General features: G+C 52.7%; 1 protein-coding gene across 1 annotated transcript in view; it reads right to left on the minus strand.

Moving 5' to 3' along the window:
* The window catches only part of PPIL2 (peptidylprolyl isomerase like 2), a 32,359-nt gene extending 8,899 nt beyond the window's left edge, over positions 1-23,460 (minus strand). The window contains exons 1-15 of the mRNA XM_003419331.4: positions 23,301-23,460; positions 20,425-20,474; positions 19,471-19,516; positions 15,961-16,023; positions 14,888-14,939; positions 10,310-10,361; positions 7,070-7,161; positions 6,539-6,628; positions 5,497-5,572; positions 4,701-4,861; positions 4,459-4,534; positions 3,709-3,815; positions 3,146-3,235; positions 2,645-2,678; positions 661-778 (exon numbers count right to left, since the gene is read on the minus strand). Of these exons, the coding sequence (XP_003419379.2) occupies positions 661-778; positions 2,645-2,678; positions 3,146-3,235; positions 3,709-3,815; positions 4,459-4,534; positions 4,701-4,861; positions 5,497-5,572; positions 6,539-6,628; positions 7,070-7,161; positions 10,310-10,361; positions 14,888-14,939; positions 15,961-16,023; positions 19,471-19,516; positions 20,425-20,474; positions 23,301-23,332 (1,139 nt within the window). The 5' untranslated portion in view covers positions 23,333-23,460. The remainder of the gene's footprint in view (positions 1-660; positions 779-2,644; positions 2,679-3,145; positions 3,236-3,708; positions 3,816-4,458; positions 4,535-4,700; positions 4,862-5,496; positions 5,573-6,538; positions 6,629-7,069; positions 7,162-10,309; positions 10,362-14,887; positions 14,940-15,960; positions 16,024-19,470; positions 19,517-20,424; positions 20,475-23,300) is intronic.
* Between the last annotated feature and the right edge of the window lie 56 nt (positions 23,461-23,516).

Raw genomic sequence — 23,516 nt, forward strand, 5'->3', positions numbered from 1 at the left:
TCATAAGGAGCCCTGCTGGCACAGTGGTTGAATGCTCAGCTGCTCACCCCACCAGCTGCTTCCCGGGAGACAGATGTGGCAGTCTGCTTCTGTAAAGATTACAGCCTCGGAGACCCCGTGGGGCAGTCCTACTGACATATAGGGTCACTATGAGTTGAAATCAATTGGACAGCAACGGTTTTTAGTTGTTGACAGGAGTCCCCTGGGTGGTGCAAATGGTGAATGCCCTCGACTGCTAACCAAGAGGTTGGAAGTTCAAGTCCATCCAGAGGTGTTTCGGAAGAAAGGCTTGGCAACTTACTTCCGAAAAATCAGCCACTGAAAACCCTGTGGAGCCCAGTCCTGCTACGACACGCGCTGGGTCGCCGTGAGCTGCATTCGGCTCCGCAGCAACTGGTTTTTGGTTATTTCATAAGCACACATCACAACGTGTAGCACTGTCTGTGGACTTAGTCTGCGGTGCCCCCTTCAAATGCAGGTGCACATGCCTAGCACACACGGCAGCCTAGCACACACGGCAGTGTCCGTGTCATGGGCATATGGAAATCTCCCTTGGGTGTGCTGCACGCGTTCTGAATTGGACTCACGAGAAGCACAACCTCTAGGGCAGAGCTGCAGGGCTTTGGGACCACCCCCCACCTCACCCACCATGCCACTCACAACTGAGACTTGTTGCTGTTGGGCCCCGAGTTGGCCATGCTGAGGATACCCCGGCCCGTGTGGGAGAGGTTGGGCCGGAACTCGTCTTTGAAAGGCTTTCCCCAGAACGACTCTCCACCTGGAAAGGAACAGCAGGTTGGCAGCAGGTATCCTCGAGGACACGAAGAGGGAGCCTCTCAGAAGGCCTTCTCAGGTACCCCCTCCACAGGCTGGGTGTCGACCTCATGCCAGACACGCTGCAAGGGGGTGGTGTTATGGATTGAATTGTGTCCCCCCAAAATATGTGTTTTAAATCCTAATCTCTATGCCTGTGATTATAATCCTATTTAGGACTAGGTTGTCTTTGTTACGTTAATAAGACAGGATAAGTGTAGGGTGTGTTTTAAGTCAATCTCTTTCAAGATACAAAAGAAATTAAACGAGCAAGCAAAAGCAGCAGAGATAGGGGACGACAGATGTCAAACCACATGGAGATCTCTAAGGAACCAAGAAGCAGAAGCTGAAGAGACAAGGACCTTCTCCCAGAACCAACAGAGAGAAGGCGTTCTCCCAGAGCCAGCGCTCTGAATTCAGACTTCTAGCCTCCTAATCTGTGCGAAAATACATTTCAGCTTGTTAAAGCTATCTGCTGTGAGATTTCTGTTATAGCAGCACTAGATAGCTAAGACGGCAGGCAAGCTCACTGTGCCTGGCCCACCACCTGCCTGCCAGCTGCCCCCTCAGCAAGTTCCCCTAAAATGACTGGCTCACCCCTAAGCAGGCTTGTGTCCATTTCAGTGCTTTTTGAAATTTGTTCATTTTTTAGCATTTTTAAGAAGCTTTACATTGGTCTCAAGAGTACCTCCCTTGTAAGAGCTTAAGAAGCAGTGGCACTGAGGAAGAGGGAGCTCAAGAGCCGCACACATGCTCCTGTCACATTTCAAACACATGGCTTTTGGTTTCCTAGAATTCTGCTTATTCTTAACGTTGGCACCTGCCTCCAGGGAACTCAGGGGGAGAATGATGGAGTCCCTAAGGAGATCAGACTCACGGCGGTCGGGGGCAGCATAGCTCCAGAACTCTGTGCTGAGCCCCATGGAGCGCCAGGCACTGGCTAGGTGAGCACAGGCAAGAGCACCTGGTGGGCCTCCAAGGCTCATGGCACCCTGTCGCAAACTCCCCTGGCTCTGCCCAGCCCCTGCACCCTCACATGGGAGCATCCTTGTGTGGGGCCCAGCCCTGAGGACAGAACTTGAATGGTCACAGTTGCAGGTAGTTATCACTCACATGGGAGTGCTGGAATGGCCCTGGGACAAGCAGCTGACAAGCTGAGGTAGGCTTTAGGAAGCAGTAGAGTAGGGAACCAGCCGGGTCTAGCCTCCCTGGCTGGCTCCCTCTTGCCCTGTCAGGTAGCACTGTGCCCTAGATGGTGGTGGCAGCCCTGCGGCCCCCGTGCAGCCTGGCTCCTTTGCCGTCAGTCGGCTGACCACAGACAGGGCCCTGGCTCTCCCTAGGCCTCAGGGTCCTCCTGTTACACAGGATGCATCTACCCACCTCACCTGGGGGCCGTGTTTAGATGGTGGTAGGATACTGGGGTGCCGCAGCATTCCTGGCTAGAGCTTGCAGGACACTAGCACCCAAGCCCCATGGGAGTGCAGCTGGGGTGGGTGGGTCTGGGAGGCCAGACTAGCTCAGTGTGCTCATGCAGTGCTTTCTCAGAACTACGCCCGCTCTCCCTGCCAGCCACTGACGGCAAAGAGCAGGACGGAATGGACCTGGACTCTGTGGAGTGGCCCACTGACACACCCCATCTCCCACCTCAACCCCCTGTACAACACGAGAGGCCTGGGGGATGTGCTTGGGGGCTCAGTGGCGGCTGAGCTGTGTCTGACCCAGGTCTAGGTATATTCCACACCAAGCTTGCACTGTGCACCCCACCCTGCTCCCTTGTGCCGGACGGAGCAGCCAGAGTAGCCCAGGGAGGAGGGTCAACACCAAGACCTACCCGTGCCAGTGCCAGTGGGGTCACCCCCTTGGATCTGCAGGAAGAACAAATGGCAATGAGTAAGCTCCACCTTCTGTACAGAGGCTCCTGACCCCTGGCCCCTCCTACCCGCTGGGGCTGACCCTCGATGAGCCATTCCCCACTACCCTCCCTTCCAGGGGCCGCCAGCTGCCCTATTTCCTCCCCTCTCACTGAGGCCCCCGCCCTCAGGGCTGCCCACTGCCCAGCTCCCTGCCCTCAGGGCTACCCACCGCCCAGCACTGACATCCACATTCATGCAACCTCCTGGTTTGACTGAATCAGAGTCCCACTTGTCCAACAGGCCCAACGCGCTCTTGGTGAGGACAGGGTCCCTCCTAGGCACCTCGCTGAGCAGACCTCCAGGCCTTGCCCTGGCAGAGTGGCCTGGCCCGGGTGCCCCTGGGAGGGGTGGGGAAGAGCCAGCCCAGGTCCCTCTATGCCCTGAGCACGTCTGCAGCTGTGCCAACCTGCACCACTCACCACGAAGTTCCTGATGGACCTGTGGAAGATGGTGCCGTCGTAGCAGTGCTTCTTGCAGAGCCTGATGAAGTTCTCACAGGTCTTGGGCGTCTGCAAAACAGCCCAGGTGCTGCTGTGAGGAACGCAGCAGTCGGAGAGAAGCTCCAAGTGCCACCCGGCCCTCATCACGAGGCAGAAGACGGCCACTAGCAGCCCTCAGAGCCCAGACCCCAGCCAGTCCCACCAGACTAGTAAGACGGGCCAAGAGCTCAACAATGAAGCAGCACGTGGAGCACCACGAGAAGGCACCAGAGTGCAGCTATGGGACTACACCCAATGTGTGCATGCACCTGCCCAGGAAAGGTCCACAGGAAATGCCCCAGACTACTAACAGGTCTCCCCAGGGTGGGCACTTCCCTGATCTAGACAAGTGGGATGTTTTGTAAGCGCACACTTCCATTCCATATCGACAATGTGGCTGCCAGATGACCACACAGAGCCCTCAGAGTTCGGGGAGTGGGCCGTGGCTTGCCCTCCCCGGGACACCGGCCTCCCCAGCCCCGCTGGGCTAGCCCTGCACCCACCAGGTCGCAGTGCAGCTCCAGGTTGAGGTCACCCCTGTTGGTGTGGAGCCGCACGTAGCCCTTCTTCTTTACAAACTGGTAGCGCAGGACGTCTTCATCGATGGCGGCTGCAAACAGAGGACCTGAGCTCCCCAGCCTGCTTGTCACCCTGAGGAAGCCCCATCCCATGGCCAGGGGTCCAGACCTTGGACAAACAAGTTCAGGACTAGCTAACATCTAGCCTGGGAAGGGGCCTGGCTTGGAAAGAGCCCAGGGTGGGAGCCCACGGGTCTGCCTGGACCTGCACAGGCTCAGCTGGGCAGCACGGGGCAGGACAGGGTGAGCCTGTGGGCACCGTGAGCTCAGCAAGTAAAAGAGGCTCCTGGAAAAGCCTAGAAGTGGTGGCGGGGGTGGGGGAAGAAGAGTGTAGGGGTGAGAGGGCTTAGGGCTCAGATGGCAGGGAACACGGCAAGAAGGGCACTTGGGGACAAGGCCAGTGGCAGCCTGGGCAGATCATGTGCAGAGATGGGACCTCGAGGCAGGGGCCCCGAGGGGCCTGGCCTGGAGCCTGTGTCAGGGAGGCCCCCTGCAGGCAGAACAAGACAAGGAGAGTGCCTTCTAGCTCCATGCCTCCCCAGACACAAAGCCCACGTACAGAGGGCCTGGCCACCCTGGGGTGACAGCTGGCATGAAAGCAGGTGCCAGGGAGGAAAGGAGGCGTTTGCCCTCTGCTCTCACACCCTGTTCCACTGCAGAGCACAGGGCAGCTACCTGCTTCATGCGTCGTCTCTGGAGCCATGGCGGTGGAGGTGAAGGAAGCGCTGACCTTCCCAGTGGAGTAGTGGGCCTGCAGAGAGAGTCCGACCAAACATCAGCAAACTGGGAGCCAGCCCACAGGAGGGTGTCCGGCCCTTCAGCACGTGCTGTTCCTGAGGCTCAGAAGGGCTTCTCCAAGAAGGCTCCCTTGACCACCTTCCCGGCGCCCACCTCCCCAGACTCTTCCGCCAACTTACGGCGTTCAGCTTGTCCACTTTCTTCTTCTCAGGGGCCTTCATGGTGGCCGCCAGAACCTCGTCCCCTTTGAACTCCTTGTAGAGCTCCTGCAGGGTCTCCCGGGTCTCCGCGTTCGTGTTTTTCAGGTAGTAAGACGGGTCCTGTTTGGCTTTTTCTTCATCTGCAAAAGAGTGCAGAGTGGCCCTGAATAGCCAAGCCCCAAGCAACTCACCCAGAGGCGTGTGACAGGGACAGACGACCAAAGCTGATGCAACAGGTGACACACAGGTGGGCTAGACTGGGGCAGCTCTGCCCTGGGAGGGCCCCTCACAGCTGCACTCCTGCTGTAGAGACATCACCTGCCACAGCCAATGAGGGCAGGTGCTCTGGGGGGGACAGGGGATGACTTGTGTTCCTTCTTTGTATTTATCTGTGTGTTCCAATGTTTTTACAGTACGCTTTGCTTTTGTAATTTGAAGAGTCATCTTCATTTAAAATAAGAAGTGGTTGAGGCCTTCCCAGATGTAGAATGCCCATCCCTGCCCACCCAAGAGGGGTGTGTGTGCCTGCCTGGTGCTGAGGGCTTCACATACCCCACCCGCTGGGTCCCTCCAGTCCCCTTTAAGGACTAGCTGTCCCACGTCACGTCAGACTCCCTGACAGGCGGGTTCGGCCAGGGCAGCCCAGCCAACCTCAGCAATGACAGCTGAACCCCATTCTGGAAAGTTGGGGCCATCTAAGCCTGAGGGGGTGCTCGGTGCTCCAGCCACCAGGAAGTCACACCCGTCACCCGGCTCAGCTCCAGTCTGTACGCACCTGGGTCTATCATTTTCATATTGTTCTTTACATGAAAGAAGTTGGAGACGTTAAATTTGTCCAAATTGGTGGGATCCTGTGGCAGAGAGGAAACATGGAGCAGAGTGAGTCCGGCATCGACTGTGCCACAGTCCCTGCCAGCCAGACCCCAGCACAGGCAGCAAAACACAGGCAGGCCAAGGGGAAGAAGGAGGCCAGCTGCTGCCCTGAGGCTCCCCTGCGGGGGAAAGAGGTGCCGAGAGCCAGGTGCAGGACTCTGTCCTGGGCAGGTGGTAGAAGGACACGTGGGGTCAGGTGGAGGCGGTGGCACAGACTAGCTGCTCCTCAAACTGTGTCCCACCTGGAACACAGCTGACCAGCTCCCCTTGCTCTTAGTTAGCCACGGGACGAACCGAGTCTTGGCAGAGGGCATGGCAACTCCTCACACGGCATGGTGACAGGGCCAGCTCCCGGCCTCCCCACCTCCAGGCCACCTGTGCAACACCCTACATTCCCTCTTCCCCAGGCCGCCAGGAGAAGAGACCCGAGCAAGTGTCACAGGCCCTCAACATGGTGAGCCCACCTTGTTCCAGGGCCATGGCAAAGAACCTGGACTGACCACCAACCAGAACAGGACAAGCCGCAGAAGGGACTGCACCTCCTGGGCGTCTCTGTGCACTGGGCCTTACCCATTCTGGCGGCCCAGCCAACACTCCTCCAGATGCCCGACTTCCTAAGTCAGTGTTCCTTGGTTAACTCACTCATGGTCAACAGACACCCACAAACTAGCCCTGGGCCCCAGCCCCTCCCAAGGAGGCCAGAGGAAGGCCAGGCCTGCCAAGTGGCCATTCTGACACTGAGGTGTCTCTGGGCAGAGATGGCCCTGACGCCGCTGGGGGTTAGGGTGTCCAAGGAGTAGGTGTGCCAGACATGAGGAAGCAGGTGCAGAGGCCCAGTGTGACTGACAGCAGACAGTGGGGTGCAGCCAGCAGAGGGCAGCTGGGGAGCTTGGTGGGGTCATCTTCCCTGCAAGCAACTTCTGCAGTGGAAGGGGACACATAACCTGAAGGGTGATGATGTCCTGCCGGGAGAAGGGCTCATCGGTCAGCAGGTCCCGGAAGTTCTTGGCCTTGATATTCAGCTGCTCCACTGCCTACAGCCAGGAGGAGACCTGGGTTATGGTGCCGCCCCAGACTCCGCACAAGAGTCTGGAAGTGGGGAGGCTGGGAGCCGGCCATGTTACGGTGCTGTGTGAGAGGTTAGGACGATGATAAGGCAGCCGGGCACACACCACAGGGCTCTCGGGAGAACAAACTCCCAACAGTGGCCCCACAAAGCTCTCCCGGGAAGCTCCTGAGAGGCACAGATCAGTAAACAGGCTCACAAGGCCACTTCGTCACCCATTTCCAACTTTATGAAGCAGCTCCTGAGCACCAGGCCTGGTGCTAGGACGGGGGCACGTGGCTAAGGAGCAGAGAAGCCTTCCTCACAGTCTAGTACAGCTCCTGCTCTGCCGGCGGGGGCGCTACATTTAGCCTCCCACCCAGCGCAGAACCGCAACACATCGCAATTCACACCCTGGGGCCAGACCCACCTCGTAGGCATAGACATTGCCCGTCGTTTTGATGGCCACGATGTGGGTGTTGTTGGTGAACACGGTGAACAGCACAGGGCAGTGATATTTACCTAGAAAGAAGGCACAGTCAGTCCATGTCTCCCACCTTGGCTTACCACATGAAACCCAGCGAGCATTAAGGAAAAAAGTCCAAATGAAGACCACTTCGGGCCAGGGCAGGTGAGAACTCGGCCTGGGTCTGTGAGACAGCCCCAGGCAGAACTCCTGTGCCTACATGCCCAGAGCTGAATGCCAGAGGGACAGTCAGCTGCTCAAGCCCTTTCTCTTAACCATTAGTGTACCCCTATTCATTCTGCATGGAAACCCTGGTGGCACAGTGGTTAAGTGCTATGGCTGCTAACCAAAAGGTCAGCAGTTCGAATCCACCAGGCGCTCCCTGAAAACCCCATGGGGCAGTTCTAGTCTGTCCTATAGGGTCGCTATGAGTCGGAATCGACTCAACGGCAATGAGTATCCATTCTGCAAAACCTACCCCTGCATCTCCTTTCTGGGAAGAGTCTGCTCTGTGTGGCCCCCAGCCCACCCCTTAGTGATTACCGCCCCTGGCCTCCTCGTCTTGAAGTCTTGCCCGCCTCAGAAAACACACATCCAGCCTTTTAAGGTCTTGTCCTAGAATGCTCTTTCTACCTCTCACATCCACAGTCAACTCAGCAGCTGACCTGTCAGTTCTTCCTTCAGAACACACCAGAACCTGCCACTTCTCAAACTCCCCCCTCACCCCAACCCCTTGCTGGGTCGATAACCTTGCTAGCTGCTCTGCCTGCTGCTGCCCCTACAGCCAGAGACCCTGTGCAAATGTTAAGTCCCAACAAGTTAAAAAAAAAAATAAAAAAGAGGGGGGGAGAGTAGGGAGATCTTATAGGTTAAAAATCTGTAATAATTTTATACATTAAGAGACTCAGAGATGCTATCAGCCACACACACACGCACCTATGCAGACTTTGTGGAAAGCCTGATTTGAAAACTCTAAAAAATTATAATTACAAGAATTTGAACACTTACTGAATAATTGATGATAGTAAGAAACTCCTGTTAATTTTTTTAGATGCGATAACGATACTGTGTCTTTTTAAGTCTTTATCTTTGGAGTCCCTGGGTGGTGCAAATAGACAGTACTCTCAACTGCTAACCAAAAGGTTGGAGGTTCGAGTTTACCCACCGGTGCCTAAGAAGAAAGGCCTAGTGATCTACTTCTGAAAAAAGTCATTGAAAACCCTATGGAGCACTGAAAACGGACACACAAGGGGTCGCCCTGAGTTGGAATCGACTCGATGGTCACTGGTACAGGTATCTTTTAGAGATACCCACCGAATCTAAGCCTGAACTGATACCATGTCTGGGATCACTTCAGAGCCATCCTCAGGGGTGCTGGGTGGGTGTACAAATAAAGGCAGGCCACAAGGCTGGATGATGGATACATGTCGGGGGGGCACATTATGCTATTTCTACTTTCATGTTTCTGGAATTTTCAATTAAAAACAAAGCAAAGAGGCTGACTGCTGGGTCAAAGTTGTTAAAAAAAAACAGAAGTCAAGTCAGCTCTCGCCTCTCCTCTCAGAGGTTCCTTGTGTGCCCCCCAGGCCCTACAGGACTGCTGTGCTCCCTGTCCCATCCTGACCTCTCTAGCTGCATCACCTGCTTCTGCCCCTCACGCACACTATTCTAGAACGCTGGACTCTGGCTATGCCCAGAGCACACCACCTCAGGGCCTTTGCACAAGCCGTTTCCTCAGTCCAGGATGCTCTTCCCTCAGATGTTCATACCCCTACTTCCTCCCTCAGGCAGATTTTTGTTCCACTGCTGCCTTGTCAGCAAGTCCTCCTAAGGGCCTCTCTGCCCTTACCCCTTTTCCTTTTGTCCCTGGCAGAGTCAGCACCTGACATATCACTGTGGACTGTCTTTTGGTTCCCCCCCACCCACCAGGACGCAGGCTCCTTGCAGGGACAGAGTGTCTGTTTTGCTCTCTACATGTGGTAGCCCTCAGTAAATATCTGCTGAAGGAGACACAGCCCATGGCCCTCCTGAAACTACTGATCACTGAGGGGTGAAGGGACATGAAGTTTCTTTGTCACCAAAGCTCACACACTCTGTCACCCTGAGCCCTGTGCTTCCTGAAGATGTAGTCAGATGTGGCCCGGCCTCAGTGCTTCAACATCTCCCCAGAACACTCACCACCAGGGAGCACAGCCAGCCTCCTAACCATGCACACTCACATGGGCATGGCCACAAAGAACCTGGAACAAGACCAGGGTTCAGGGCAGCTCAAGCAGCTGACCAACAAGATCAGCAGGGGCACATAGGGGGCATAAGGCACACGGGGACTCCAGGGCTGGGCTGGGGCTTTATAACCAATGGTTGAGAGAAGCCCAGCCCAAAGGCCTCCTGCCAGATCCGTCCAGACCACCTACCCACTGCCTGGCTGCCTCCCTAAGCCTGTGTAACTCGGCCAAAGCAGCTTTAGCCTCCAGTGATGAACAGACCACAGCCTCTGCCTAGATGTGGCCTGTGACTCACAGGGCCCAACTGCCCACAAAGGATGTGGTGGAAAGAAGACCCCAGCACCCAAGAGTTTACCCCCGACTTGTCCTGGCTTCAAATTACCTGGACCTTTAGGAAGAAATCATGTTACACTTTTTTTGGGGGAGAAACTAAAAGTAAGTGCCCAGCCTGATCAGAGAAGAAAGACTGACTCTGTACACAAATGTGGGCAGCAGGGGCCTTGGGTTCTGCGGGCCAACCCTTATCCTTAAGTTGGCTGTGAAAGTGACGCTGCAGTTGAACCATGTCCCCCCAAGTATGCCTTGGAGTCCTGACCCCCGTACTGTGGATGCGATCCCGTTTAGAACAGAGTTTTGTTATGTTAATGAGGCCGTATCAGGTTTGAGACATACCCCGCGGTGGCGTAGGGTATGTCTTAAACCTGATCGCTCCTGAGTTATAAGGAACTGCGTAAACCACAGACGCAGACAGGAGAAGATCCCACGTGGGGATAGCCGAGGGACTGAGGAACAGAAGCAGAAGGAGACAAGGATCTTCCCCCAGAGCCGACAGAAACAAAGAGCCTTCCCCTAGAGCCGGAGCCCTCAATTCAGATTTTTAGCTTCCTGAACTGAGAAAGTACATTTCTGTCCCTCAAAGCCACCCACTTGTGGTATTTGTCACAGCAGCACTAGGTAACTAACACAAGTGCTTACTCACCTTCATTGTTCTTCGCAAAATTTAGCTTAATCAAGGACCGTCCATCTAGTTTCTGGAAGAAGAAGGAAGAATTAATAATTCTGAACTGTATATTATGAATTAATAATTAATGCAAATAATATAAATAATTTAATAATAACAAATAAGTGACTGATATGAAAAAAACGCCAAGGCTATAAAGCTGAGCGAAAGAAACTGGAAAAGTCTCTGGACATCTAGCCCTTTGCAGCTATGAATGGGAGGAGTGGCAGGTTGCTGCCCTGGGAGGCCCCGAGGCACAGCACTAGTGAGGATAAGGGCAGCCACGGACCAGTGGGCACAGGGGGGCTTGGTTATGCACCCCCCTGCTCTAAGGGAGGAGAGGTTTGTAAACACACAGACACCAGCTCTGTTCACAGGGGTGCCTCTGGGCTGGAGTATGAGGCTACAGGGAAGAGGGTTGTTTTATACTCTGCAAAGTCTAAGCTTTTTTCTGGTAAGCACAAATTTCTTCTGAAATTTAAAAACGGATGTATTTCTTAAGCAGGGTAGTGGGTACGCGAGTGTCCACCTTATTGTTCTGCTGTACGAATACTTGGGGAAAAAAAAACATTAAAAAGTGAGAAAAAGAATAAATACACCAACATGCTGGGGAGTTGTGTATGGCGATGTGAAAGTGGGAGCCTCTATATGCAGGTTTCCGTAATATGTTTACAACCCCATATACTAACACAGTCACAGCGGCCGTGGTACAGGTGCTGAGGGTAGGCTAGGAGAGGTGTGAGAGACGGAGGAGGGAACACTGAGTGCTGTCAGCCCCTGGCTCAAGCCCCTGGCTGGCACAACCTCTAGCCCTGGATCTCCTAGTGTTGGGTGGGGGCAGGGAAAGGAAGACACCAGCCTTCAGCCTTCCTCTCCCAGACCTCTGGCCCAAGCCTCAGCTCCACGGTCCTCGTGTCCCAGCCCCATACGAGGCCCATCCCTGCAGGGCAGGCCCTGACTGGCCACATCTGCTCCTCCACAGCTGGCTGCATTCCAATTACCGCCCCCCAACACACACACACACACAACTGTGCAGGCAAGGATCAGGATGGTGCAGCAGGGTCCCTGCCCTCAAGGTTGCTCTCACCAGAGAGTCCTTCTCCTTCAGGCTCAGGTACCCGAACACCACTCACTTCTGGCCCCCGAGAAGGGGCACAGGGCCAGCCAGCCCAGGACCGGTGCTCATGGCAACCAACACCGCCAGGACCTGCCTCAGCAAGCAGTGAGAGGGGCTCTGCTGAGCCCACACATCTGCCAAGAGAGCCCTGAGCAAGGCTACGATGACAGCTTCATGGATAAGAATTGGCATAATCCAATCCCCCAAATGTGGAGACTGATCCAGTCCCCGCCTTCTCACTTCATCATCTGCCCCGCCAGCTGCCCATGCAGCATACTCTCTCTGCCCCGAGCCACCCAGGGCGAAGGAGGACCTTACAAGTTAAGAGGACACTGCCCTTGGGTTCATTAATTCACCGGGTTACATAACTCACAGAAGATAAACTTCTGACTACTGGTTTTATTATACTAAGAAGGATATAAGTCAGGATCACTGTAAGGAAGACACATACAGGCGAGGTCGGGGAAGGTTTCCAGTGCAAACCTGCGGCATTTCAGAGAGGGAACATCACCCTTCCTTCGCTGACGAGGATCTTCTCCAAGCCTTAGGGCTCCAGGCTTTTATAGGCCAGTCCTGCATGGTTGGCTAAACCATGCCTCCTGAGCTAGCTGCTATCGGCCTTCCAGGTGACTCTTTTCTGGTCTGGCCAACCCCCACGTGCCAGCACAAATCCTCAGGCGTGGCCTGGAAGTCCCAGACCAAGGCACCCCAATTATTCCAAGGGTTATTTCTCCAGAGCCAAGGACAAAGTCCACCTTCCTTAGGATAAAATGAGGCCCTTTACCCCACAGAGGCCCTTTTGAGACCAGGCCAGGGAAGGGCAGCAGGCACTCAGTACAGATCTGCTGGACTGGCGAGGGGGCCTCTGCAGAAACTCATCCAGAAAGGGCCGCCAGGCAAAGGGGAATGGCAGAGCGTCAGTGAGGCGAGCCCACAACATGACCATGGTCCTGTCCCCGGGGGGCTGGCAGTGCAGAGCCACCACCATGACACGTTAGGAGCCCCAATGAACATCTGTAGGGCAAAGCTACCCAACCAACAAAAACCCCACAGTTGCGACTGAATGAACGACATCCACCAGGAAAGAGAGAGATGACAGGTGTGGACAAGGGCACATGACAGATGTGGGCAAGTAAACAAAAGGGAGACCCTCGAATGCAGACCATAGGGAGCAAAACCCACCACTGACAAAGCCAAGAGCAGAGCCTTAGAAGCAGAGGACCCCGCCTGACGCCTGGGCGGCTCTGCTGAGGCAGACACGCCACAAGGCCAGGGAAGACACACATCTAGAACTCAGGAGCAGAGAGCCAATCACAAAGGGAACAGGCCAGTGGCAGAGCCCATACTTCAGGAAATCAACAGAGAACGTCTCCCTGACTGAGGTCAGGACCTCAGCAGTGGCTCCTAACCGCAAACCTCACTAACAACATGGCTGGTCACTCTCACTCGACAGGGAGAGTAAGGATAGAGCAGACAACCAAAGGAGCGCGCTCTCCTTTAGGGAGGCAACACTACAGATGCCCATGGCAAACATCGGGTAGGAAAGCACAAAGACTGCAGCTGATCCGAGAATACTTGCCACAAGCCCAGCTCACCAAGTTTCTCATTTCCTCAAAGAGCAGGGAAAAGGAAACTGGTGAACCACCCTCCCAACCTGAAAAACATACACAGACTCCTACACCTGCCTAGCACGTGACAAGGGCCGTGGACAGGCCTCCAGCCTCAGAAGCTCACAGCCACAGTGCTCTCTGCACTGGGCCCTCAGCCCCAGTGGATGGGCTGCTCAGGACCCAAGCTCTGTCAGTAGCTCTGGCTTTTCTTCTTGTTAGCACAGTGTGCCCCAAGTCAAAAAAAGTGGTGGATGAGTAAGGTAAATATAAACACATCCAACAAAGAGGGCAAAGCCACTGGGTAAAATACAGGCGTTCCCTGCTCTGCTCAGAGCTGGGTCCCTGAGACCCCTGATGGCTGAGAGAGTTCATGGCTGAGGAACTTCAGGTCTTGTGGGGAGGAACAGAAATTGTGAATTAACTTTTTTTACTAAAACACAAAAGAAACACCAAGTTGTTGTTAGGTGCCGTCAAGTCAGTTCTGACTCATAGCAACCCTACGTACAACAGAACAAAACATCGCCCAGTCCTGTGCCATCCTTACAATCGTTGTTATGCTTGAGCCCATTGTTGCAGCCGCTGCGTCAAGAGCACACTAAATAAGGACTAAACCAACAGCATCTCACCACCCTGTGCTGGCAGCCAGGGTGCTATGCTCATCCACTCGCCACCTGCTCCTCCCACTTGAGCATCACGGCCCCGGGTTGCCTTGTGCCTTGCTGCTACCACAAGCCTGCAAACCAGTCTGCCTCTCCAAAAGGCCTCCGGGGAGCGCTCTCAGTCAAAGGGCTGACTGGGCCACGCCCAGCTCGCTGTCTTTAAGGTCAAGCCAGGCCAGGCTCCTGACCCTGGCAGACACGGCCCTAAGCCCCCTGGCTCAGGCCCTCTGGAGCCAGTCCCACTCTGCCCACCCCCCAGAACCTCACCTTGCACCCCACGCTGCCCAGATAAACCCCGACTCTTCTCACACTGTTCTCTCGGCCTCACACATCTGTGTGAGTGGCCCCCACAAAGGGCCAGTGAGGGGGAGGGAGACCCCTGGTAAGACGGATTGGCACAACATGCCAGTGGTCGTGAGGGTTACACAGGACCAGGCAACGTCTCGTTCTGTTGTCCATAAGGTTGCCATAAGTCAGAGTTGACTCGACGGCAGCTATCTAGCTATCTATGCATGCCAATAAGAAGCTGCTTAACCTAACGTGATAAAAATACAAACTAAAATGATTTTTTTGCCGTAAGATTAGCAAAACTAAAAAAAATAGATGGCATACGATGCTGTGGAGGGATTGGGGAAACAGGCATTTTTGTCTGCATGCTTCTGGTAGGAGTTGAAAATGAACTTTGGAAGGCAACTTGCCAAGGGCTCCCAAAACTACAAATGCTCCCCACCCTTAACCAGGATACTCATTCATGTGCCCAAGGGAACATGTGCAGGATATCCCTGCACCCCTCGTCACTGATCGCAAATGACTTAAATTCACTACGGGACCCCATGCAGAGGAATGCTGTGCGGCCTCAGAGAGCAAGGCAGGGCTTGACACACAAGCCTGCACTGAGCCCTGACGTGTGCTGTGGCCGCACGTGCAAAGCAAGGTACGGTGGGGTTCACGCAGGATGTCTGTGGCCAAGAAGGGAAGATACATACATGTATCCATACGTGCACATACAGGGAATAGTTCCAGAAAGGAATGGGTGTGTGAGGTGGGAGGGAAAGGAGAGTCCTTTCTCGCTGTGCCCCACGGATGGTTCTTCACCTTGTCTGGACACACACAAAGACCACGAGAACACAAGGGCAGGCACCGGAGTGCTTCCACCTGCTCAGCCACCTACCTCTCCGTTGCTAGGGTTGGTCCCGTACTTCTTAAGCCAAGGGAGGATGCTCCTGAGGGGAGGAGAGAACAGCAGGCATCGTGATGGCGGTGAGGTTCAGCCTGGGAACAAAACCTCAGTCCTGGAGGGCTGGTTCTGGGTATGAGACCTGGGACTGGCCTTCCCTCCACTTTAGTTCTGGTATCAGAAGGCAACTCGGAGAGCTCCTTTCCTTGTCAAAGAAAGCAGGGAACTAATTCTGGATCAACGGGCTTCAAAATATGGTCAGGGTTTTTTACCACGCTTATGTATAAACAATAAAAAAAAAAACCAGCCAAAAAAAAGGACAAATAAATGTGATCTGTTCATACGATGAAATACTACGCCAGCATTAAAGATTATACCCTCAGAGAATTCTGAATGACATGAGGGCAAAAGCTCTCATCTTAAGCGAGTGAAAAATGTATCCAGAACGATCTTCATAGTATCATCTTAACCATGCTACTATCTCGTACAAAAAAAAAAAAGCAGCGGGGGGTGGGGGGGGTGGGTATAAATATTAACAGCGGTTATCCTAGATAGTGTGATTATGATAAATTTTTCCTTCTTTCTTTGTACTATTTTCTAAAATGAGCCGGAAACAATTAGAGGGGCTGATATATGCTAGAACATAAGCCTGGGCGTAACGCTTCAAATACCTCCACCTTGATGATGGCTCTGCTTCATAAAGTGTAATGTATTCAGTTCGGTGCCATCCCAAAACGCGTAAGGGGGGCCCACTAGAATAATAACCCCCTCGTGCGGGGTCACCACCACTCCAGGCAGAACCAGCAGCACCTGTCAGCCAATGCTGCCTGCCCAGGGGTAACAGCAGCACTTATGCCAAGTCCCTAAGGCCCAGGTAGCCCCTCCTGGGTCCCCAAGAGGTCCACCCAGGGCTCCTGGGGCCACTGGGACCAGGGGTCTGGCGACCTAAGCATTGCCTCCTTTGGCAATGCCCAGAGCTCCAGACCCTCCAGCTGGCCCAACACCCTCTTCCTTAGTGGGTATCAACAACCTGTGTTTGTTAGACCAAAACGTGAGGGAACACTCACAGCAAGTCAAAGACGATGCCTTCAGGGGTGCACACCGGGTAGACGAACGGCTGCAGAGAGAGACTGAGAAAGAACACAAGTCACTCCTGGTCAGCTGCTGGGCACCTCGTCACACAGAGGGCTGACCAGGCCACCGGCGGCTCCTCCCTTCTTCGGCCATTCCTTCGACAATCCCTGGGGTTCCTCACAGTTTGTGCTGGGTGCCAGGACCAGAGGTGACCCCCAAGTCACTGCTCTTCAGAAGCTCCAGGTTTATACTCCCAGGACAAACCCGTAAGTACAAGGCCAGGTCCCAGGAGACAAGCTGAGGGGCCCTTGGGAAGAAAGCAGCCAGATTCCTCTCCACGTGCTCTGCTGTGTCATGTTCTGGTTTTGTTACCATGTTCAAGTGCAAAAGGGGTAACTGGTAGTAGTCTCGGGGAGTGTTAAGGATTGAATTGTGTCCCCACAAAAAGATACGTTCAAGTCCTAACCCCCGTATGTATGAACATGACCTTGTTTGGATACAGGGTTTTCCTTTTGTTGTCAGTTCAGTTAAAGGAGGTCATGGAGGAGTAGAGTGGGTCCCCATCCTAATCCCTTCCAAGTGGTATCTTATAAAAGGGGGGGAACAGACCTGGAAACAGAGTCACATGCAGGGGAAGACAGCGTATCTGTCTACAAGCCAAGGAACTCCAAGAAACGCCTAAGACTACCAGAAACTGAAGGAGACAAGGAAGGATCTTCCCCTAGAGCTGACAGGGAGAGAGTACGGCCTTGCTGACACTCTGAACTCCGACTTTTAGCCCCCAGAAACGTAAAACAATACGTTTCTGTTCTTCAAAGCCACCCACTTCGTGGTAATTTACTATGGCAGCCCCAGGAGACTAAGAAGGAGGCAAGACTGGAATTTGTTCTCCAAAACCTCACGTAGCAGGCAGGCCAAGCTCTTCTACTGAGGACAGCCCTCCCCCACCCCAAGGGATTCTGGGGTTGGGGGGCTACTGTGGTCTGTGGGTGCCTTGCCTGCCCATCCTCCCACGTTTTCCAGTTCACAGCAGTGATCCAAGAGGGAGGCATGTGTCTCAGGCAGGACATGAGTTCCCAGGAGCCCTCAGTGAGTTCTGACACATGAACCTGGGGTAGAGAGCAGTGTCGGCTCAGGACTGCCTCAACCATTTCCCATCTCATAGAGAAGCTCTGCCTGAGAATGAAGCTTTAAGCTACAGAATCACCTTGCAGTCTGGCCATCATTCTCGGTTCTTTCTAGCTGGACCAACACCTTGGGCTAAGGAGTAGGGGCTGACCAGATGAGGAGGGACCACGGGGGTGGGGGCCGATGCTGACTAAGCCTCAGGAGGCCTGATGTAATCTAACATGGCCACACGCTGAGGCCAATAAAAGCCCTGAGCTCTGAGGTTCAGATGAAGCTTTGTGGTTGACAATCATGCCCCGCAGAGGGTAGCATGTCCCTCCTGGGGATATGGAAGTGCCACACTGTGACCCCTCCCAGACCCAGCCCTATGCATCTCTTCATTTGTACCCTTTTTTGTTGTAATAAAGTTGTAGCTGTAAGTATCACAGACTCCCCATAAGACTCTGTGTGTTGTTCCAGTGAATTAGCAAAGCCACAGGGGCAGAGAGCCAGCAGGGGCTGGTGTCTGCCTGTTTGGCATCTGAAAGCAGGTGTCCTTCTAACGTGAGCTGTGATCCAGCTCTGGGTGGCTGGGGTCACAGAGAGAGTGTGCCGCGTAAGCAGCTGGCAATGCAGATGGAGAAGTGGCAAGGTGAAGACTGGATCCATTTCCACACTCTGGGGACTGGATTCATGCTGATCCTGACTACACGGTTAGCAATGAAGGCGGGATTTCCTCACTGTGCCCCTTGTTTAGTACAGACGCCAATGTGGGGAAAAGCAGAGCCAAGAGACGAAGAGAAACTGCACTCTGGTACCTCCTGGAGCCAATACCCTTTCCTCCTGCATGGGGTTTCTGCCACTAGTCATAAAGAACTCTGGCTGACCTGGCTTCTGGTTTGTACATCAATCACTTGTGAGTTTGGTCAGCACAGGCCAGCCCTGACAGCACTAGGGCCCTGGCACCATAACCAAGCAGGCTCCTGCCTCCAGGAAACCTTCTTTGGGCAACCACCTCCCTCTCTGACTCAATCATCCAGTCTGCCTTTAATAGTGGTGGTGGCGCTGTATGTGACTGACCCAGGACAGGTCACAGTACCAAAGCAAACTCTAAGCGTCATGATAACGCACATGTCATCTTCTTTCAAACATGATCTAAAGGGGCACAATTTCAAAACGTAAGTTTTACCCATAACCCAAGGTAGTTAAAAAATGGGCCACCCCCAGATCTGAGGCCCTTGGGAGAACTGAGAACCAAGGATGAAATCATTTCCACAGTTGTCATGAGACTACCCATCCTCAAAAGGCCCCCTACCCAATCTCAGTCAGACCACACTCCCCCGAGGCTGACAAGAGAACCTAAGAGACAGGCCTGGTAGGCATGGGGAGAGCTCCACCCAAGGGTACCTATGCCTCACCTGTCCCCCTTACCGATGGGACTGCCAGGCCCCCAGTTCTCGGCTGTAGCACTGTGGACACACCCCTCTGCCCCTTTCTCACGGCACTGTGGTATCTGGCTGACCTGCCTCAACCAGGGTGAGGCAGGTGCTGGCATCACCAGGAGAGCTTTGCCAGCAGGCACAGGTTCAGCATGCCCTGACCCATGGAATCAGACCCCTGGGGGCCTGTGTGGACACGCATGCTCCTCCGGGAGACCTTGCTCTAGGAGAGAGACCCTGGAGGGCAGAGATGCCATGGCTTATGCTTGGGGAAATGCAGGCCCAATGGGTCCACCCGGTCTGCCTACTCCCACAAGCCCCCTGGCCCTGACAGGGGCAATGTATTGGGGTTTTGGGGTTCACTTCACCTAGTCCTGCTTCTCCAACAGACCCTCCCTCTGTTCATGCACATAAGAATTAGAGCTGGAAAGAAACATCTGAAGAGCTCTGCATCTGGTCCCTCTCCCTCCCCACCCCACCAGTGAGCTGAGTTCCCAGGTAAGGGACTGAGGAGGCTCAGGAGTCCTGACTATTGCTGCTGCTGTTATTACCTAGAATGTGGAACAAAAGTAAAGCATTAGAGGCAGGGGCCTGGTCAGACAGCTGGGTTCAAGGCTCAGTGGCACTACTTCTGGTGTGACACCTGGTGAGGGGCTTTAGTCTTCAAAGCTTCAGTTTCCTCAAGCATAAAATAGGCTTAGCAATAGGATCTACCTACCTGAGAGGGCAAGAATGAGGTTAAAAGGACAACGCTTATAAACATAAACTCAGAATAAGCAGAAAACACTTATCAGCTGTCGTCATCATTGGCTGCCCCTTCTCCCAGGGCAAGGAAGAGCTGGGTGGGGGGGACACAGATGGGCCCACATCTGGATCTCCAAGGATCAAATGTACTATCAAACACCTGAGTATTAGAAAATAGCGACAAGGGAAAGATCAACTTTCAAAAAACCTTACCTGCAGTGGTCAAAAGGTAAACGACGAAAATTTGTTTTGGGGATATCTGTTTGAAATAAAAATTTGGGCTATAAGCAAATTTGATTTATGCACTCTTACCAACAAACCAATTACATTTTAAGAAAAAGATCATTTAAATTGGAGTCTCTGGGAGGTGCAAACAGTTAATGTGCCTCAGCTGCTAACTGAAAAGGTTGGCGGTTCAAGCCCACCCAAAAGTGCCTTGGAAGAAAGGCCTGGGGACCTACTGCTGAAAAATTGACCACTGAAAACCCTATGGAGCACAGTTCTACTCTGATACACGGGGTGGCCATGAGTCAGAGTCAACAGCAACTGGTGTCCAGTGAAAAGAGCACTGTCCTGATTGCTAATATGAGTAAAACTAGCACAGGCTTCTTGGAGAGCAAACGCCCATAACTGCAGGAATATTAGGACTGTGGCAGAAACCCAGCTGTGGGTGCTTAAACAAGTATGTGCCTTTTCCTCTAAGCTTTTTTTTTTTTAATGTACCTCATGTGTTTTGGTTATATCTATTAAGAGTTTTTTAATCCACAATCTCAATGGCTGTGATCTTTTAGAAGCAGATTGCCAGGCCTTTCTTCCACAGCACCTCTGGGTAGATTCAAACTTCCAACCTTTTAGTTAGTAACCAAGCACTTAACCATTTGCATGCCATTCAGAGACTCTGCTGCCTGGGTAGTTTGGGATATTATTCTTTTTACTCCTTATTAATTTGATAGAGAAAAATGCCATTTTAACCTACATTAAAAAAAAAAATTACTACTGAGATTAAACATTTTCACACATGTTTAGCTATATGTCCTTTTCTGAACTGTGTCCTCAGTCTGTCTACTGTAATTTCTACATTCTTAATTTTTACAGGCTCACTGCACAGTGATGAGATCATTCCTTAATTCCTCCCCTCAGAGGGAACTGAAAGATTTCATACCTTACCTGGCTTCTTGCCACCATAGAAGTGAGTATACTCAGCACAGGTAATGTACCTGAAGAAGAGAGGAAATGTTACTACCATCAGAGGACAGAGTCTTTGGAAGTAAGTCATGAAACTTCATCATTTGCTCATTCAGCAAATGCTTATTAAACACCCATGTGCCAGGCACAGAATGATGACACAAGAGACATGAGGATGCACAAGCTAACACAAACAGTCCTGCTTGGCTCTGAAGGAAGTTAGATGAATGTAAAACAAGGCCTAGCGAGGAGAAGGAGCTGGCCACGTGAAGATCTAGGCAACAAGCTTTCCAAGCAGAGGGACCAGCAGGGATATCAAACATAAAAGCACTGAGGCAGGGAAAAGCTAGGTGTGTTCTAGAAGAGAGGGGATGCCATGGGAGACAGTGTCTGCGGGAAGGTGTGAAAGCAGATGAAAACTGAGACGTAGGTGGTAAAGCTGAAAGAAAGCTGTTAAAGGGTTTTAAGCAGGACCTTGGTATCACCTACTGTAAGTCTAACAAGGATCACTCTGGGTACTATGTGTAACGGACAAGCAAGACAGGAAGCAGAAAATCCACCCAGGAGGAGGCTACCAAGGTCCAAGAAGGAGATGGCATAAATTCCACCTGGGTGGAAGGGGGTGGGTGAGGTGAGCTGGAAAGACTGGCAACTGACTAGAGGTGAGAGTTGAGAGAAGTAGCATCCCATCCAGCTCCCAGGCTTTCTGATCTGAGTAAACTGATTGGACAGTGGTGAGGCAGTGAGATAGGGAGAAAGAGCTTCAGTGGCTAGAAATCGAGTTCAGTATTGGACATACTCCATTTGAGGTGTCTGTGAGGCCTCCAAGTGGAGATATGGAGTAGGCAGCTATTGCCAAAACTGGAAAGATCAGCTTGTAGAAGACTGGGTGAGAACATCCACGGAAAACATACATGAAGAAGAAACCTGGTGCTCGCTGACCTACAGAGGTCTGGGAGAGAAGGAGGAGTCTAGCAAAGGAGACAGAAAAAGAGGCCACAGAGAGAGACTGGAGGAACTCCTGAAACTACGGCCCCCGGACACTGTGTTAACCCAGAACTGAAACCATTCCTGAGACCCACTCTTCAGATAAAGATCAGACAGGACTACAAAACAAAAAATAATACACCAAGGAGTGTGCTTCTTAGTTCAATCAGATACACAAGACTAAATGGGCAGCTCCTGTCCGGAGGCAAGGTGAGACCGCAGGAAGGGACAGAAACTGTTTGAATGGACACAGGGAACCCGGGATGGAAAAGGGGAGTGTGCTGTCACATTGTGGGGATTGCAACTAATGTCGCAAAACAATATATGTATAAATTCTTGTGTGAAAAATTCATTTGATGCTTTGAAGGCCAGTGTAGCAGGGGCAGGGGTTTGGGGACCATGGTTTCAAGGGACATCAAAGTCAATTGGCATAATAAAATCTATTAAGAAAACGTTCTGCATCCCACTTTGAAGAGTGGCGTTTGGGGTCTTAAATGCTAGCAAGCGGCCATCTAAGATGCATCAATTGGTCTCAACCCACCTGGAGCAAAGGAGAATGAAGAACACCAAGGACACAAGGTAATTACGAGCCCAAGAGACAGAAAGGGCCACATGAGCCAGGGACTACATCATCCTGAGACCAGAAGAGCTAGATGGTGCCCGGCTACAACCGATGACTGCCCTGACAGGGAACACAACGGAGAACCCTTGAGGGAGCAGGCGAGCAGTGGGATCCAGACCCCAAATTCTCGTAAAAAGACCAGACTTAATGGTCTGACTGAGACTAAAAGGACCCTGGTGGTCATGGTGCCCAGACCTTCTGTTGGCCCAGGACAGGAACCATTCCCGAAGCCAACTCTTCAGACATGGTTTGGACTGGACAATGGGTTAGAGAGGGATGCTGGTGAGGAGTGAGCTTCTTGGATCAGGTGGACACTTGAGCCTATGTTGGTATCTCCTGCCTGGAGGGGAGATGAGAGGGTAGAGGGGGTTAGAAGCTAACAAAATAGACAGGAAAAGTGAGAGTAGAGGGACAGAGCGGGCTGTCTCATTAGGGGGAGAGAAAAAAAAAATTCTTTTTTTTTTTTTAATTGGGAGTAAGTAGCAAGGTGTATATAAGTTTTTCTGTGAGAGATTGACCTGATTTGTAAACTTTCACTTAAAGCACAATAAAATTAAAAAAAAAAAAAAAAAAGGCTCGACGCACTCAACAACAGCTGCATACCAGTATTAATGAGCTAAAAGATACATCAGGAACACCTGTCGCACTCATAATGCTAATAAACAAATGCCTTTACATAACCAAACAAAAAAAAATTCATTTGAGCTATAAACTTCCACCTAAAGCACACTAAAGAACGAAAAAGAGGCCACAGAAGAGAAGGAAAACAAAGAGCCCCTGGTGTCCCACACACCAAAGAAGCAGCTTCAGAAGAAAGGAGTGGTCAACCGTATCCTCTGATGCTGAGAAGTCCAACAAAATGAGGACTGAGAATTGACCACTAGCTTTGGCATCGTGGAAGTCACAGGGACCCTGACAAGTGCCGTTCTGGGGCAAAAACATGACTGTAGTGGTTTCAGGAGACGGCAGAAAACTAGTAGACACATACATTTCAAGTCTTGCGATGAAGAATCAAAAGAAACACGGTGGTAGCAGGAGAGGAACACGGGGACAAGGCAAGGCTGGTCTGTTTGGAACTGGGAGTCACTGCAGTGTGTGTGTGCGCGAACAGGCGTGAGGCAGCCAACCCCGTGAGCACGGAGAGTAGGGGCCAGAGGGACCACTTGCAGAAGCCCAGCGCCCCAAGGTGAGAGGAGGGCCCAGGAAAAAGCGGCATAGGGGTGCCGCTCCCGTTTGAGGTTCCACTTACATCTTGTCCTTCTGGTGCTGTCGCTTCCCCATGGCGGCGACAGACGGCAGCGGCGACTGGACGAGCGTGAGCGGGCACAAGAGACAGCCGACAGTAAGACCCCGATGCTTTAGCCGAGATCTATGACCAGTTCCGGGATCCGAGGTCCCGCCCCGGAAGCGAGCGCTTAGCATGCCGGGAAGTGTGGCCCTGGCGCGGAGCGCGCATGCCCAGTCC

The sequence above is a fragment of the Loxodonta africana genome, chromosome 19 (assembly GCF_030014295.1).
Source record: "Loxodonta africana isolate mLoxAfr1 chromosome 19, mLoxAfr1.hap2, whole genome shotgun sequence".
NCBI lineage: Eukaryota > Metazoa > Chordata > Mammalia > Proboscidea > Elephantidae > Loxodonta > Loxodonta africana.